Raw genomic sequence first — 19,099 nt, 5'->3', positions numbered from 1 at the left:
TGGCTGCCGGCCGCCATCTTGGTTGGGTTAATTTGCATATCCTGCTGATTAGCCAATGGGAAGTGTAGCGGAGGTATGGTCAATTACCATGTTTGTCTATTATTAGATTAGACACACACACACACACACACACACACACACACACATACACACACACTAGAGGCCTGATGCACGAAATTCATGCAAGGAGCTTGGCCCTCGCAGCCCCAGCTTCATCCAGAAGGTCATCCGGAAGGATGTCCAGAAGGACATCTGTAAGGTCATTTGGCTGTCCTGTCTAATTAGCATATTATGCTTTTATTATTATAGATGTATATGTATATATGAAGCCTATATATCTAGATGTGTATTTAAACTATATATAACCTATATATACATATAGTTATAACCTATATATAGATCTATATGTATCTATATGTACATAGATCTATATATAGGTGTATATGTGTGTGTGTATATAGGCTTCATATATATATATATATCTATAGATATCTCTATAAGCTTCATATAGATATAGGCTTCATGCATCTATATCTATCTAGACATATATATATACACACACATATATACAGGCTTCATATAGATATAGGCTGCATATATCTAGGAAATAGATAAATATATTTTAAAGGCAGGAATCTTAAGTTAGAAGAGAAGCAAAACATGGTGTATATCATAGTTGGAGAAAATAAGTAAGGGGGTGGACAGAACATATACAATTAGAAGTCATTTCACTTAATGACTTAGTGAGTCATGCTAACCATCTGTATGTGAATGGGAACTTTGTTTTCAGTGGTACATTAAGAGGAGCTAGAAAATGTAAATCTTTAAAGGAAGGAGGATGAAAAGCTGAACATGCACTTCTAAAATGTATGAGAGATAATAATGGCAGCCAATTTATTCATTTCATCTGTTTACTCTCATGAAGGTTGTTACAAAAGCATGCTATTATTAGCTGCAAGTAAATACGTCAGAAACGGAGCTGTGATCGCTCAAGAGGTGTGTTTTGATGTTGTTTTTAAGGTGAAGTGCAGCTCTCTGAGTACCAGGACTCCAACAAGCGCACGTACAACGACAGATGCTTTGGTCCTTTAGGGGCAGAGCAAGACTAGGGGATTGGGGTCTAGCTCTAAAATTCAGGGACAGATTTGACATCACACAAGAATCATGCTGGTCAGCCCCACCCAGCATGGGTTGATGCCATGTAAGTGTTGAGTGTTAAAAAGGAATGGTCTTTTTTAGGACCACAATGTTTTGCCCAAGTGATAGCAGTATATATAGGTGAGACATCAGAAAGTGCCCTATGGTTTGTAAAAATTGTGTTAATCTATTGAAATATAATCTATTGGTCTACTTCAGAATATAGAAACTATTTCTTTCTCATGCCTTCAAAATGATCATGTTCCTAAACATTGAAATAAAAGATGGCTCACTATAGTTTAGAAAATACTTTATCTTCTGTCAGCAAATTGCTATAGGAGCTCCCAGAAGACCATTGGTAGGATACTTGCTATACAAACAAAAAGCTTATTCATTTATATCATCTTGAAAATGAACAGTTACAAGATAACACACCTAGAATCACCCCTCATGTTAAACTCCAACTACTGTGGTATTATTGGCTTTATATCCTTCTGGATCTTTAAAATTAAGAAACATGGCTCCCAAAGAGTGTAACTATACAAGTTCTAGGCTACATATCATGTTAGAGGACTCCAGCATGCTTCATGAGCTTTTCTTTGTTTCTAAAGTACCATGTCTGTCAATCATCTTGTCATTCAGAATTAAGAGAATGCTGTCAATTGAAGAACACAGAACAATGCTAATAAATTTTTATGTTCAAACACAAGGCATATCACTTCAGATTTCTCCCTAGGGGAGCAATTTTCCTCATTTGACAACCATTTTAGCCTCGCAGGTAGACATTTCAATTTATCAGTTAATGATTTTTTTCCTCCAAATCATTCACTTTTCATCCTTCTCATATCTACCAGGGCAATTAAAGAGATCATGATGCTATCAATAATCAGCCATTCTCAGAAGGGTGGGGCCACTATTCCAATTTGTCTTTAAATCCTTTTGTGGATAGTTTTGCTGTTGTCTAATGACTACCCAGGCTCCTTGAGAAGCTACCTGTAAACCCTCATTTTAAATGTGGTAATTACTATTTTGAAGAAATGTAACATATGGAGGCATTACTGATCATTCTGCCAATTCAACATTGACTTGAAATTAATTACATCCACTTGTAAAACCATTTATCATATATTATCAAATACAAGCATTCTAGCCTCTAAAACAGGGGTCCTCAAACTTTTTAAACAGGGGGCCAGTTCACTGTCCCTCAGACCGCTGGAGGGCCGGACTATAGTTTAAAAAAAAACTATGAACAAATTCCTATGCACACTGCACATATCTTATTTTGAAGTAAAAAAACAAAATGGGAACAAATACAATATTTGTATTTGCATGTGGCCCGCGGGCCATAGTTTGAGGACCCCTACTCTAAAACAAAGTCTGATATAAACCCTACTTTCCTACTAAGTGCCATTGTGATATTAGAGACATATTACCAAAAGAGAGTTCCAAAATAGGCTGGTTTTAAAACCTTGCATGAAGAAGAGAGTAAGATAGTAGACAGCCAACCCTGTGGCAGTTCACTTGTTTGCTGATCATTTGAAAATTAGGTGGCTATTACCACTGGTCACATCCCTCATCTTTATGACCACAAGGATGTCTGTCTTATCGAAGTTACCTACCACTATGCTTTGGGACTTTTAGACTTTGCCCTCGCTCTGCTTTGATCTGGGCATTTTCCTCCCTTTAATCAGGAATTCTGGTGAATTACAATTCACCAGAGGAGGTCAACTTTCAAACTGTACTTCCACCAGAAAAGCCCCATGTTAGAGGCTTCTGCTTATGTGAAACATACTCATTACTGATCTTTGACTTAAAATTCTCTATCAAATTTCTGTAATTGTCTCCTGTTTCTCCCTTTGGCATACTCATATATAGCACTTTGCATTTCAGGTTAAAATTAGATACTTATGATGAACACGATATTTCATTCTTAGAAGAAAAGTTGTAGCTATTTGACAGTGTGAAATTTCTCAAAATGAAATGTGTACTTTCATAATGTAGACAATTTCCTCATAAAGGAAATTTGCTATATAAATAACTAACTTATATACAAAGATAAACCATAAACAAAGACTTCCTCATAATTCTCTTTTTAATAGATTGTATATTCAATATAATCTCAGTTACATAAACGAATATGCAGATTTATAGATACAAAGACATGGAAAAATAATTGAAAGAAATATTCCAGTCCTAACCGGTTTGGCTCAGGGGATAGAGCGTCGGCCTGTGGACTGAAGGGTCCCGGGTTCCATTCTGGTCAAGGGCATGTACCTCAGTTGTGGGCACATCCCCAGTAGGGGTTGTGCAGGAGGCAGCTGATCGATGTTTCTCTCTCATCGATGTTTCTAACTCTCTATCCCTCTCCCTTCCTCTCTGTAAAAAAATCAATAAAATATATTTAAAAAAAGAAATATTCCAAAATGTTAAGAGTGGATATCTCAGAATGGTGTAATTATGAATGGCTTGCATTTCTTTTTTATATTTTTTTATTTTATGTTTTCTTCAATAAATTAAAATTACTATAGTATTATGGAATATAGCTTTAAATGTCTATGCATTTGCATACCTGCCTTTTTATTGTGGTAAACTACATATAAAATAAAATTTCAGTTTTAATAATTTTAAAGTATACAATTCAGTGGCATCAAGTATATACACAACATTGTACAACCATCACAACTATCCAGTTCCAGAACTTTGTCATCACCCCAAATGGAAACCCTGTATCCATTAAGCAGCATTTCCCATTCACCCCTTCCCTCATCTCCTGGTAACCACTAATATGTAATTGATCTCTATGGATTTTCCCATTCTGGATATTTCATAAAAATAGAATAATACAGTATGTGGCCTTTTGTGTCTGGCTTCCTTCACTTAGCATAATGTTTTCAAGGTTCACTCACATTGTAGCATGTATCAGTACCTCATTTCTTTTTATGGCTGAATAATATTAAATTGTATTGATATACCACATTTTGTTTATCCCTTAATCTGTTGATAGAGATTTGGGTTGTTTCCACCTTTTGGCTTTTGTGAATACTGCTGCTATGAACATTCAAGTACAAGTTTTAGTTCTAAGATTCTGTGTTCATTTCTTTTGGGTATATACCTAGGAGTAGAATTTTATTGACATATATTTTGTTAAAAAATACCTTTAATTCAACTCAACCATTCTGTGTTTAAAGTAGCAATGCTTTTTTAGAATTATTAATGATAACCCTTATAACATCATTCCAAAATAATACCATTTCATTATCAATCACTGACCATGGTATAGTTGTTTTGTGTTTTTGGTGTTTTTATTTTAACTCCTAATCACAGTAATTTTCACCCTTACTCTTTGGGAACAAATTTCTCTTATGCTAAAACACTTTAAGAACCGAAAAGTACATACTTTTCCTTTTAGCAAAGCCATTCTAGCAGTACCTAATTCACTTTCAAATGCTTACATATCTAAAGTACTAAATATATGTTTGTATATTTTGTTGATACTTTAACAGGAAAGCATCACTAAATAGACACCAATATTTAAGTCTTTATAACACTAAGTAGAAGCAATATATAGAATCTTCTAGACATTCAAACTGGCAGATAGTGACCAGAGAGGATAAATACACCCTGAAAGAGTACACCATACCAATTTTAAGTGCTTAAACTCTCACCCTCCCAAAGTAAAGCTGATAACATCTCATGAACATAAAAACCCAATAATATCAAGGTTAATTTTAGCTGTAGACAATGCTTAAAGTGGGCTAAAGAAGATGATGGTGGACTCTGTGTTCACCCATACCTATTTAACAACTGTTGGATTCTCCCATTGTTCCTTCCCCACAAACACATGCACACACATTTATGCAATATACATTCATGCACATGCACACACATGCACGCCCGTGCACGTGCACACACACACACCTGAACTACTATACTTCCAACTCGGTGGCTGCAATTAAGGGTAAAAGTGTTTTATAGCTCAGTCATCCCCTAGATATCAGGCTTTCCCCGTTATTATTCCCACCCTCACCACAACATAGCACCTTGAAATTCAGAAAGCAGAAAGAAAAATTTGTTAGAGAAGGAGTAGCCTTAAAACAGTAAATGAACCACCCAAACTGTAATTAAGAGATATGATTTGGGTTTATTAAAAATAAAGCAATGCAGAGCCCTGGCCAGGTGGATCAGTTGGCTGGAGCATTGTCCCTGTACAACAAAAGGTTGTGGGTTCAATTCCATGTCAGGGCACGTACCTAGGTTGTGGATTCTATCCCTGGTCAGGGTGCATATAGGAAGCAACCAATCAATGTTTCTCTCACATCAATATTTCTCTCTCTCTCCATTTCTCTCTAAAAATCCATTAAAAATCAGAATGGGATTTTAAAAAGTACTGTGGAATATTTCTATAATATTGGTAGACTTCTCTTTAAGAAAGTTTCAAATAGGAACTATAAATTTATAGTGAACAATCAATTATGAATGTTTAATTACATAAAAGGCTTTACACATTCCAACTTTGCTAGGATCAATACTATCAATTACTTTTATTTTTTTCCTTTACAAAAAAATCTTAAGATGCTTTCATATTCTGATATTGCTCAAAAAAACTCCTACAGCAAAACCCAGAAGGAACTCTTTCACCCTACTCTCTGCAGAATTTTTAAAATAGCTGTGACATAACAGCAATAATTTATATCATAGAAGTTTACTGAAATGAAGATTTATGAACTTTATAAATGTCTTATTTTGTATGTGGAAAAACTGAATGGCAGTGAAGGAAGTTGTCCAAAGTCTCACTAGGAATCAGGGCAAAGCAAAAAATAAAACTCAAATCCAATTAACTATCAAGACAGTGATCTGTCCACAAGGCAAAATATCTCAGTTACTATGGGGGATAGGCATTCTAAAAAGGCAGTAGAATTAAAACATGCTATATCATAATAATACAATCATATCATTTATGTGTGTGTGCAAGAGAATGCTATGTGTATCACCAAATTCCCAATGTTTTATTCTTATAGATTGTTTATTCTTATTTTTATTCACTTATTTCTTTGTGCTTTGTGTATATTTCTTTTCTCTCCTATTAGACTATAAGATGCTTTATGGTGTGGACCAAATTTTAGTACTTTTTTACATATAGCCCAGTGCCCTAAACACAGTAGGCATTCAATAATATGAGCATGTCTGTGTATAAAATTTCATAGACAGACACTTAACTATCTCTTCCCAACCACCAAAGCAAATCATGGTGACAACCTTTGAACTTCCTTAAGAACTCCAACCCCACATATTAAAGAATAAAAATAAGATCAATAGAGACTATTCCGATAATGGCAATGCACAGAGATATTATAACCTTAATATTATTTGTGTGTTTAAGTGCATAAATTAAGGCAGCCAAGAATGAATTGGCATAATTTAACTAATTAACTAACACCCTGTCATTATCCACAAGCTGGTACATTTCCCCCAAGTAGTGTGTTATCCTAACTCTTTTGCTCCTTGATTCTTCGATGTATCCTCTGACCAATTAACTACTTGGTGGCAGTTATATCAAAGTGTACCAGGTTGTAAGAGGAGGAATAAATTCTAATCAGTCTTTCCTACTATTTATTAACAGCTTTTATGAAGTTATCTGGTGAAATAATAGGATAAAATTGAAGAGAAAATTCAATTTTGGATTAAAACAACACATAGTACTTTGCCTTAAAAAAATTCCTCATTGATCAGCTCTGAGGTCTATTTATCCATGTTACTCTCTAACTTCCCGATAATAAAGAATAGGCTGAAAGAGTTATTTTCTGGGCCTAATTTTAAAAAATCACTCACAAGTTACCTTCATTTCTCTTTAAAATTTTTCTATAGTCTTACCTCCCAGTCCAAATAATCACAAACATCTTCAAAGTTAGTGAGCAGAGACACTGAGCAGAAGAGCCGTGGCAGTTCATCCCTTGTCATTGGGGGAAATCGGCTATCTTTAAGGGCACTGTTGAAAACAAAGCAAATATTAAAGCAATCGCTAAATATGAGTGTTCCTAATTTCAAGTGCATATCATCATTTGAAAAAGGTAAGAGATAAAAAAAATCATTAAGGTGCCAACCGCACCAATAATCTTCAAATATATTTAAAGGCCCCAAAGATTTTAGTTGTCATTTTTTTCATTCAATAGATTGTGTTTACTAGCCAATCCTGTGACCAATTCAATTGTAAAGAGTGAATGCTCATCCAGCTGGAGTTGCTCAGTGGTTGAACATCAACCTGTGAACCAGTAGATCATGGTTCAATTCCCAGTCAGGGCACATGCCCAGGTTGCAGGCTTGATCCCAAGTGTGGGGCATGCAGTAGGCAGCTGATCAATGTTTCTCTCTCATCATTGATGTTTCGATCTCTTTCTCCCTCTCCCTTTCTCTCTGAAATCAATATAAAATATTTTTTTAAAAAGAGTGAATGCTCAGTCACATTTCCTGTACTGTCATTTCCTGGTGCACTTTCTTGTTACTTGTAGAATCTGAGAATGTTTTATTTTACTTTTGAGGAGAATAAAAACCAGACTAGTGGAAACTTGTGGGAAGACTTCTGGATCTAGTGCTGGTGGAAAAAAAATATATGCATTTCATGTTATAAAAAAAGTTCATACTAGGTTGGCCAGTTATAGCATTCAGAGTTCAAAAAAATGATCAAAATTTCATTTTCTTCAAGCAAAAGAAACAAAAGAAAATGAAAAGAATCATGCAAATTTCAGACTAAAACTACTCACAAGGATTTCAGGCCCCCTATAAAGAATAATTCAATATATGACTCAAAAATTATGAAACTACAGGAAATAAGTCTAATCTAGGAAATAAAAGTATGATTAGGAGACCATTAATCACATCAATGGATTTCTGAGTACATCAACTCTGATTGGATCCTGTAATCAAAGGTAGTATACCACAATGCCAAACTCTAGAGAACAACCACTATAAAGGACAAAAATGTGGGAAGATCACAATTCTTCCTGTAATAACAGAAAAGACAGAAAATACAGACACATAGACACACTCACACACACACACCAGGTGCTGTGAGTTCCTTGTACTTTTAAAAGAAACCACTTCCTGGTCAAGACAAACAAACATACCACTGATTGCATACTATATTAAATGGTACTGCTGGCGTTTGAGCCATTGATCCTCAAACGTCTTACATAGCAGCTAGTCTTAAGCATGTTTTCATAGATAAATTCTAATAGGTTACAAATTTAGAGTGTACAAACTGTTTGGGTCATAACAAAGTCCTGTGGCCTTTAGAAATAATTTAATTCCTTTTTAAGTGACTTCCTTGTTGCTGGATATTTTTTTTTCCATTTTTCAATCCCTTCCTTCGCATTCTGAAACTCACCCACTGTATTGTACAAATACATACCAATGTTTGTATTTTCAAATACATTTTGGTGGTCATTCTATCCTGCTATAGAGAGGGAAATGCTCGTAGAAAGATTAGAGGTGCCCTATATAAAATAAATATGTTTTTTTTTTCCCAGTCAAGGAGTCAAGATTAACCAAGAAAAGCAGGAAATCTATGAGAATCCATACTCTTAGTATGGCATTTCACTATTTTATACTTTAAGAACATAAATTTCCTATGGTCTGGCTTCTTTTATTTTCCAATTGGAAAATAAAGTTTTAAAAAGTATTTTAAAGTTCTCATTCAAAGCCAAGATAAAGACATACTGGTATGTCTGTATAAATTCCACCTGTTCCTCACCAAAGCATATACACACACTGGAGAGAAGCTCTAAAACATAAACTAGAAGAATCCCATGCAAAAAGACCAAAAGGCAAATCACACTTTCAATTTTCCTGCTTAAAAAAAGGCTTGCACATTAGAATGATATAAAATGTATATTTTAGGGTTATTGCTTTTTTATTGTGATAAAATATATAACATAAAATTTACCTTATTAATCATATTTAAGTGTACAGTTCTGTGAGATTAAGTACATTCATACTGTTGAGCAACACTCACCACTGTCCATCCCAAGAATTTTTTTCATCTTGCCCAACAGAAACATGATAGCCATTAAATACTAACTCTCCATTCCCCCTTACTCCCAGTCCCTGGCAAAAATGTAACTGAAATACACTTTCATAATTTCAAGTAATTATAGTAATATAGTCACTAATGTTTTAATATATAACAGCTTTATTGAGATATAATTCACATATCATAAAATTCACCCCTTTAATGTACACAATTCAATGGTTTTTAGTATATTCACAGAGTTGTACAATTGTCACCATTATCCAATTTTAAAACATTTTCATTACACCCAAAAGAAAGCCCATACCAATTAGCAGTCATTCCACATTCTCCTCTCCCCCCAGCTGTCAGAAACCATTAATCTACTTTCTGTCTTTATGGGTTTCTCTATTCTAAACATTTCATATAAGCAGAATCATACAATATGTGGCCTTTGTTCGTCTGAATTTTTTCACACAGCATAATGTTTTTGCAGTTTCACTCATGTTGTAACACATATCAGTACTTCATCCTTTTTACTGCCTAATAATATTCAATTATCTGTATAAATCACATTTTGTTATCCACTTATCTGCTGATGGAAATTTGGCTTGTTTCCACTTTGGGGCTGTTATGAATAATGCTGCTATGAATAACCATTTTTTACTTTTTGTGTGGACATATGTTTTCATTTCTCTTGGGCAGATATATAGGAGTGGAATTGCTAGGTCATATGGTAATTTCATGTTTAACTTTTTCAGGAGCTACCAAACTGTTTCCCACAGTGGCTGTACCACTGTATGTTCCTACCAGCCATGTATAAGGATTCTTTTCAATGTCCCCACATCCTCGCCAATACTTGTTATGGTCTGCCTTTTTAATTATAGTGCTAGGCCTCCTTTAATGAAGAGTTTTTTGTATCTAGCTCTAGCTTTCCATTAAAATACACATGCCATACAGTTAATTTCTCAACACTCTGAGGCAAGTTATCATTTTGTTTACTTTATTTTGTATCAAACCAACAAAAGGTAAATGGTAGTTCAGTGCAATTCAAACTATTTCAAACTAAGTACATTTTCTAAAATCTAACTGAGGATCAGGCCAGCAATATTTCCTGGTTGCTCAATCATTCTGGACTTTAAAAAAAAAGAATGTTCAGAACAAGGAGTAGATGGGAGAATGCAACATGGCTAATAAGAGAAACTGACAATCATGCCTCACCATACCAAGACTCAAAAGTATTAAATTCAAAACTCTGAAATAGTGAAGGTACATTAGTCATGATGGAAACACTCTGCCTTTATAGAGACACCAGAACAAGACTTTTAATTCTTATATTTTTCATCAACTCTAAGTAACTTCATTAAACTCATGAGCATAGGAAAATTCCAAAAGGTAGGAAGCCCTCAACATCTCTAAATGCAAATTCCTAGGGAAAGAAACTAGCAATGAAAGCCTAGCAAGGATTTAAAGGATTATGAAAAAGATGAAAAATGCAGCTGGAAACTGACCTCAGAGCTGCTAGGCTGATGTGGATAGCTAATAAACAAGATTCAGTTTCCCTCAGCCCCGCTCTCTTGTATATAGAACATGCAGTGTGGAGGGTGAGCCTTTAGAGAGGCCATGCAGTCCAGAGTTGGATAGTGGATTATTCAAGGTGACCTAGCTAGTTAGTGACACAGGTGGGGATACAACCCAGATTCTTGACTCAAGTCTAAAATTCTTTCTAGTATCTATACTTTAGTTTCCACCTTTGAATAGATTATAAATTTTTTAAAATATTAAAATTAAATGCTTGCCTTACTTGGCAATTTTGATCTCATACCTGCAATGCCTCTGCCTAAAAAAGATAAATAACAATTTAATAGCATTCATTAGTAGCCAAAGGGTAAATAGAGCCAGACTTCCTGTCTACTGGAAATATGCAGGAGCAAAAAAAGTATTTTAAAATATTAATGCTGTCCATGGAAAGCATTTTATACCAAAGTAGAGTCTGCCAATTTAAATTCTAGGCAGTCTAAGGAACTGACAAATAATGAAATCCTGTAGTAAATTCGTACAAAGTTCTCTTTGCTACAATAGGAAGCCAATTTCTAATGTTTGAATATTGCTATGGAAAAAAATAAAAACCGCTTATATACAAAACCAGCTGGCTGCTTCATCACCCATATGATGGATGGGTAGGTTTAAACAACAATTTAATTCGCATACCAAATTCAAATATATTCAATTCAAATTGGCACCTTCCCAAGAATATATTTCTCCTAATTGAGAAGCCGTCTTAACATCTGTCAAAGTTAATATCTAATGTTAAATAGCACTTTAATGAAAATGAACATTTTTTAAAAAGGAATTAAGAGTTTGGCTATGAAAGAATCAAAGTGTTTGTGACAGTGCCTAGAAACTGTGAGAGAGAAAAAAACACAGCTGAAAAGAGACAAAACCTTAGATATTACAAGGCTCATCGTAAACAATATAGCATGCAACAGAAAAGATTTAAATGAATCTAGCTAGCTAGCCATTCCCTCACTCATTCATTCCTTCCTTCGATTTCTAAAACACTAAGGACCTTAATCAGTTACCCAGTGGAAAGTTACCAAACTGAGAAAGGCTCCATATTACAGGCAATCATTTTTCAGTCCAAGGAAGTAATTAAAATCAAAATTAAAAATCCCTGTTTGGATAGGTGAAGAAAAGCAAATCAAGCATACATTAGTATGAAAAAACACACAGTTTTTCATGAGGGGTTCCAATCATTTAGATATTCTGCCATTCCTCATCAGAGCTACTGGAACAGAGTGCACACGTGGCATGTGTGAACTCCAGAAACTTTAGAGTACTAGAATTATCCATACACTTTCTTTCACATTAAGTAGCAATTTTCGCTTCCCCACTATTAAAGAAAATAACAGGCATAAAACAGAACATAAAAAAGTGACTATTCATCAAACCTAAGGGTAGAGAGGAGTGACAAAAGACACGATTATGGTTAAGGAAAGGGCAAAGGAACCTTATTTTGGTGAGGGCTGTGACACAAAAGGAAATTTCCCATCATTAAGCCATATGTAAAATGTTATTTAATTGGGAGATATTTTTCCCTTTAGAATAATACAACCCGTTTATTGGGTGATTAACGGAGAATGGAGGAAAAAATTAAGAGAAAGTAGAAAGGAGAAAAAGAAAATATATAGAAAGAAATAAAGTTGGAGAGGAAGAGAAAACAAGAAGCAGGAAAAGAAGCGGGAGGTAGAGAAAGTAAATAAATACACACAAAAGGGACAAAGAGAGAAAGCAAGCAAGGAGGAGTGGAAGGGTAAGAGGGAAAGGGAGACTTAGTGCGATTCATCCTGTAGGTTTCTATAAGTATTATGTAGCTCCTATTCTATAGGATTTACTTAGGCTTTAGAGTGTTATCACCTACTGATTGGCTTAAAGTTCCTGAATTGCTCTAATCTAGAATTCTTAAAAGCCTCTATTCTCTGGGATAGCCACAGGTGTCCACCAGGAGGGAGAAATACTCTCTAGGCTGCATGCTGTGATGACCAGAGCAATATTGTCAAGAATCTGCCTCCTAGCCACAAGTTCCTCACCTCGAAATTAGGGGAACAAGTTGTGAATTTGATTCGGTGGAGCAGAACTAAAATGGGGGGGGGGGGGGTTGGTGTGAGAGGGAGAGACATAGAAAAACAGACAGCTAAATGTTTAGTGTGTATGGAAGGTACTCCTCATTTCCCTCCATATAATGTCCACATAGTGCTCTCCTTTCAGAGTTTCTGGATTGACTTTATTCTGATCCTAGAAATAGATGTCTAGAAAGAGTGTTTTGTTTACATCATTTTTCTGATGAAAATCTTTTAAAATATATTCTACCTAAGTATAATGAACATCATTTAATTATTTCTTCATGACTCAGGTTCATCTTTAAGATTCAATATGACTTTAGGTCATTCATTACTATCCAGTATTAGAACAGTGCTCTCAATGGTCTTGACAAAAAAAATAAAATCTGTGTGTCTGGAAAACAGATTACGGTATGACCACTGACAATTTTAATCTTGGGAAACTTGAAAATGTGAGATTGTCTCTACTTTCAAGAGAATGTAAGACAAAAGTAATCTGACATAGACTTTCAAAGTTTCTAGGGATTTCATTCTTGTGTTATCTGAGTTAGGACACTATAAAACTGAACTACCTCTCAAATAAAGTTGAACGTAAATTTTATTGACTTTTCTCTTACAATTTAGAAACTTCTACAACCCTAACCAAGTATCATTTCCCCAGGGCCATTAAAAGCATGTCTCCAAAGTATGACAACAGTTCCCTGTGACTTACTGCCAATAACTGTAGCTCCTAAAAATGCAAAATTGAAGTCCTCATTAATACATGAACACTATTTCACAGTCTTAAAGAACATAGCACAGCAGAATGGTCAAGAGTTTGGATTCTGAGTCAGACATACCTGCATTTGGATCCTGGCTTTATTGCATACTAGCTGTGTGACATCTGCATAAGTCTCTTAACCTATGCCAACTTCCATTACCTCATCTATAACATGGGAATAATAATAGTACCTACCTCTCAGAGTTACTATAACAAATAAATAAAATATCAGCGCCTGTATAAGTGTCTTGCATACACTAGGTGCTTAATAAGCAGTGGTTAGAAAATAACTTTGATCATCAGCATATTTATAAAGTTGATGCTCACAGGGCAGCCACCATATCATGGCACTGGTGGAAGGAAGGGAGCCCCAGGACTAAGATTAACCCTTCAAACTTGAGATGAGAGGATCTAAACAAGCTATCTTCTCTAGGAATGAAATGTGGCCATCCCAGGGAATAATGGCTACCTTCCCAGGTTCTGGTTTTGTTTGTATGTTTGTTTTTCTGAGAAGACTTCATTTCATTTTCTTTAATTTTCAAAATATTTATTAGGCACCTGTTCTATGCCTTTTATTATGTGAAAAGTCATGGAGCATATAAAAATAGTATATTACAAAATAATATATGGATACATATAAAAGACTTATTAAATTTACATTCGATAGGAATGCTGAGAAGGAGTGGTCAGACAAGATTAACTTCTTTTCTGGAAGGATCTGTTTTACACTCATTGCTGCTGGTTTACTAGTTACCAAGTGATCCAGAGTTGTAGGAAAATTTTACAGAAATGAAATGAATACATTTTTTCTAGTAACACATTTACTACATCAATTAAGGTGCCTCTTTATCAAGAAGTTCCACAATTTTGCATTCATATGTTGCTTTGTTATTCTTTCTTGGTTTTCCTGAACTAGATTTTTAAAAATCTCTAGCGCAAGGATTGGTCTTTTACTTCCATACAAGAAATATTTACCCAGAAATATAGTTCCATGAATTATGTTCAATTTGTCTTCAATGGATTTAGATACATTATTCTATATCCTACTGGTTATGCTAAACAGCACAATATTTAGCAAAACAAAACTCTATAAGCAGCAAAGAATAAGAGCTGAGAGGTTCTGTGCTTTGCTTATCTAACCCAGTGGTCTCCAAACTGTTTTTACTGAGCATTCTTAGCAATAAAAAGTTTGAGCACATATTCCCAACATGTATATTTACTTATAAAGTAGTTAATATAACCAACGCAGAATATATACTTAGAGTAAACTTTTTCTTAAAGACAGCAGGTAAAAATACATATTTCAAATGTTCTTGATAATTTCTCTTATTTGGGGGCTGACATCTTTTGAGGTCTGATTAGATTACCTTCATTTTTACTTTGCAACTTGGCCAACCAGGTTACGAGGTAACTTGAAGTGTCAGCTAGCTTCATCATTTTCTCATCCTTGCCTTGTGCTTGGATTATTACTATTATCATCAATTCATTGTTCCTTTGTAGGAATTTTCTTAAGCCACTTGTGTATCCTGCTTGGGCTCATTTATCTAGCTTTAGCTAACTACGAGTAATGGACAAGTGGCTTAAGAAGATTCCTGCAAAGAAACCACAGGTTGAAAATAATACTAAGAACTATGAATCTATTTAACCATGCGCATGTAAACTGAAATACTTTTCTGCAATTTGCTGAAAGTAAATGAAAGGATTGTGCCACTATCTACTCCCATCAAATAAGGGATCTTATGCTTTCCTCAGGACTATGTGACAATGTCCCTCTGTTATAGACCAAATGATAGCACCAGGGCCAATCCATACATTAACTATTAGTGGAGTACAAGTACTTTTTTATATTTTAGATTAAAAGATCACAAATAGAATGTCTAATATTTTCTTCTCACCCCACAATGGATCATCTGGTTATACCCCTCTTTGGAGACTGCTAATCTACAACTTCTAAATCCTAGGAGACATGCCACTATGAGCAAAAGCAGCTCTAAATGTAAGAGCCAATACTGGTTGAGCACCTACTGTGAGTCAGGTGCTATACATGTATTCTCTTGTTGAGTCTTCAAAACAATCACATTTTGAAGACACTGAGGTTGACTGAGTTCAATGAGATTAAACAACTTGACAAAGGTCATACAAACAGGTATGAACTCTGGGTTGCCAGTCTCTTTTCACAGTACTGTTTCTAGAATGTTAATAAATCAACATAATGTATACACATTTAATCAGATTTAAGGAATTTTCTCCCAATTAAAGCCTCTTCTCCTGGGGTTTAACTGAATGCTTTAGGTATAAGTGTGAGCAGGTTCTGAAACTGAGATTAAACAGTACTTCTTTAGTGAAAGTACTAGCTAGTTTTTGTTCTCTTCTTTCTCCATTTTGATCTTGGTGATTCAGAGCTGCTGCCATTGGAAAACATCTGTTTTATCTAAATTTAATAAGCCCTATTAGTGGGATACTAAGCCTTCCTTTATTCTGAAGCCTTTCCACAATTTGAAATTTAATCTGCTGGAAGTCATAATAGCGTTACCAAAGTACTAGTTTTGGATATAGCTAGGCTGGTGGGCCTGTTTCTGATTTTTAACTTTACTTTTCCAACTTGAATGAATAAGCTCTCTCATACTCACCACAAGCATCATGCCTTTTTTTTCCCTGTCCCTCTTTCCATGGTAATCAAATCTATAAATTAAAACTCTGTAAATTGCAAAACATATGTTGTCACTCTAATTTATGTGCCATGTTAGGGTGATTCTGTCTTACCCACTGATTTACTGTCTTTTCTAAAACTATTGCCAGTCCTAGATGGTACCAGTCTGCTGAGAGCTAGCATGTTGGTTCTTATTGTGTGGACTGCCTATAATTTCCTCAGATGTCACTGATAGGGAACTAAAGGTAATAAAGGAAAAGAGTTAAGTCAGTCTTAAAGATGAGGTGCAAAGTAAACTTATCCACTTGGTCATGCTGAGAAAGAGAGAAAGAGGCATCCAGCCATCTCTATTGCCTCACTGACATTTTTTTTCACTTTTAATTTCCTTCTCTTCTTCTCCTCCCTAACCTTCTGGATGTTTTCCTCTTTCTAATCTAGTTAGGTGAGGAAGCATGAATAGTAAAATGTCACAAGGAGATGAAAGGAAAGAATGTGGGTGTGGGAAGAGATGAAAACACTAAGACAAAGGCCTACAGCTGCTGCCTCCACTGGACAAGGATAATTGTGCAAGGCCGTCACATGTTGTTATGCTCCACCATTGCGTCAGGATGACCCATTCCCTTCTGCACTGGTTTTAAGTTCTATTACAGCCTTTGGGGAGTGGATGGGTGTTGGTGACAGAGAATGGTACATGATCTACTCCCTGTTTCTTTCTAGGGTTTTTAAGGTAACCTTGAAAAGCAGGCCAGTTAGAAAAAAAAATTGAGTGCCTCACGGCCCCCAGCAGCCTAGCTGCTTAACCAGGCAATGGTTATTGAGTCAGTTCCTTGCTTTTATACTTTGCAATCACATATTTTCCTGCAGTGAAGCATAAACTACTTGTGTTTTAAGGCCTCTATAACTTGCCTTACATTCATTTAAACAGAACTATTTCAATTTTTATTACTATGTCTTATCTTTGGGGAAATTTTTTCTTTCAAATCACTCACATTGTCTTCATTTTATGATTCTTCATAAAGTTTCCAAAGGGTCTTCACATAATTCTTCCTAGGCGACCCTCAAAACAGCTCCATAAAGTAGCAAAGCTAATGCTACATTATATTATAAATCATAACAGTTGTCCTCCAAGAATAAGGCCCTAAAGTCATAGAGTCACCAAATGTCACAGCTACAATAACTTAGAGATCATCTAGTCCACACCCTTCATTTGACATTTGGGGGAACTAGAGAGGAAAATGATGTGTCCAAAGTCATGCAGCTACTGAGTAGTGGAGTTGGAACTATATGTTGCATCTTCTGACTTCCCCTCCCCACAATGACTAATCTTTCCATTAATCTTACACATATTTGTTGACCAACTCCCAACTCTGTCCTAATCCAATAACACCCACAACTGATGTTCAAGGAAAAAAGAAGAGAATTATGTCGGAGGCTCCAGGGAACAACTAGCACAATAAAGCAGTGAGCTTCCAAGAATAACTCAACATTATCAGGCACCTGGCACTTGGCAGCATGCCAAAACCACACAGAACGTAGAAACTGAGCAGATAAGGGTGGGGGAGCACCAACACACTGAGGGTGGCAAATGCAGTCTTCACTATGGCCTTCTTGCCATTTCTAACCCACTGCCCCCTCATCTCACTTTATTCTTACACACTCCTAGTAGGTGTGGCTCTCTCTTCATTGTGCTTTTCCCTTACTCTTCTTACCTTTGCAGTCTATCCATTCTGTCTGATCATTTCTCTCCAACTGCTGAGCTCCATAGGATTATTCAACAGAAAAGTTATGCATTTTTAAAATAAGAGTATTTAGTTCCCTTTTATCAAGCTCTAAGAATGAGAGAATCTGTCCCTATTGTAAATGCCACTGTAGTTCCCACTGTGTGTTTAAATATGTTAAACTATAAGCTGGTCAGGGCAAAGTAACCTTAATGTCCATTTCCAAGTAAATAGCACAATGTCGTGTGGAGATTCAGCATGGGAGAACTATGTTGTTCTTGATGCACTGCTAAAGCTCTCGACTTGAACCCAACCTACCTTCCAATCTCTTGGAACATATTTTACTTTATTCCTTTCAACAAATATGTTAAAGTGAACGTGATCAAACAGAAAGGGGTATTTTAATTCATCTCTCGTTTTGCTTATAGCTTGATAAACCTAATTTTAAAAAGCAAAGAAAAATTTTACTTGTATAGTTTTCCATTCTGTTACCATTAAAAATTACTTAATTATCCCATTGAAAAGGTTCTACTTGGGCTTTGTTTACATGAGACAAGCACATCAGCTAATAAAATATGTTGGAAAAGCTTCACTATATATGCTGCTGAAATAATGACAATAATGACAATAATGCTGAATCTGTACTACAGTACATATTTAAAAACACACACACACAATAGATACTAAAAGGAAACAGCATCATTTGGGGATGGAAAAAATGCAATGGATAAAAGCCATGCAATTTAAATTAGTCATGTGACATCGCTATCCCCAACAGCAGCAAAACCTGCCGTGAATAAGTGGCAGTCCTACTGATAACTGATGGAAGAGAATGTCTATGAATGTGAATTAATTTAGCAAATATTTATTGAGTGCCTGCTATGTGCCAAGCACAAGTATACATACAGTGGCCTAGTATGTTCAATTGCAGTCCTGTGGAATAGCCTGCTTCAATAGAAGTTTCACTATACTGCCACAATATGACTGGCATTTATATGAGCAGCAACTTAGAGCACCTAATGATAAGTACAAATCTCATAAACTAAGTCACATTTTAAAGATGTAAAAAAAGAGAGAAATACACCTAAATTCACAAGGCCTTACTACTTTTAAACTTATGGATACTGGCCTATTTGTAGAAAATCTACCAGATTAAGCAAAACCCTATAGAAACATAAATTAAAAACTACATTTTGACTATCTATACCCGTG

At 35.4% G+C, this 19,099-nt stretch overlaps 1 protein-coding gene across 4 annotated transcripts in view; it reads right to left on the bottom strand.

The window, feature by feature from the left end:
• AMMECR1 (Alport syndrome, mental retardation, midface hypoplasia and elliptocytosis chromosomal region gene 1) overlaps positions 1-19,099 on the bottom strand; it is a 125,169-nt gene that overhangs the window by 22,696 nt on the left and 83,374 nt on the right. For all 4 annotated transcript variants that reach the window (XM_005865204.2, XM_014538821.1, XM_014538820.1 and 1 more), the window contains exon 3: positions 7,009-7,123. In XM_005865204.2, the coding sequence (XP_005865266.1) occupies positions 7,009-7,123 (115 nt within the window). The remainder of the gene's footprint in view (positions 1-7,008; positions 7,124-19,099) is intronic.

This window comes from Myotis brandtii, unplaced genomic scaffold, assembly GCF_000412655.1.
Source record: "Myotis brandtii unplaced genomic scaffold, ASM41265v1 scaffold199, whole genome shotgun sequence".
Lineage (NCBI taxonomy): Eukaryota > Metazoa > Chordata > Mammalia > Chiroptera > Vespertilionidae > Myotis > Myotis brandtii.
Note: the sequence above shows the minus strand (reverse complement) of the source record. Positions and strands in the feature narration are given on the sequence as shown.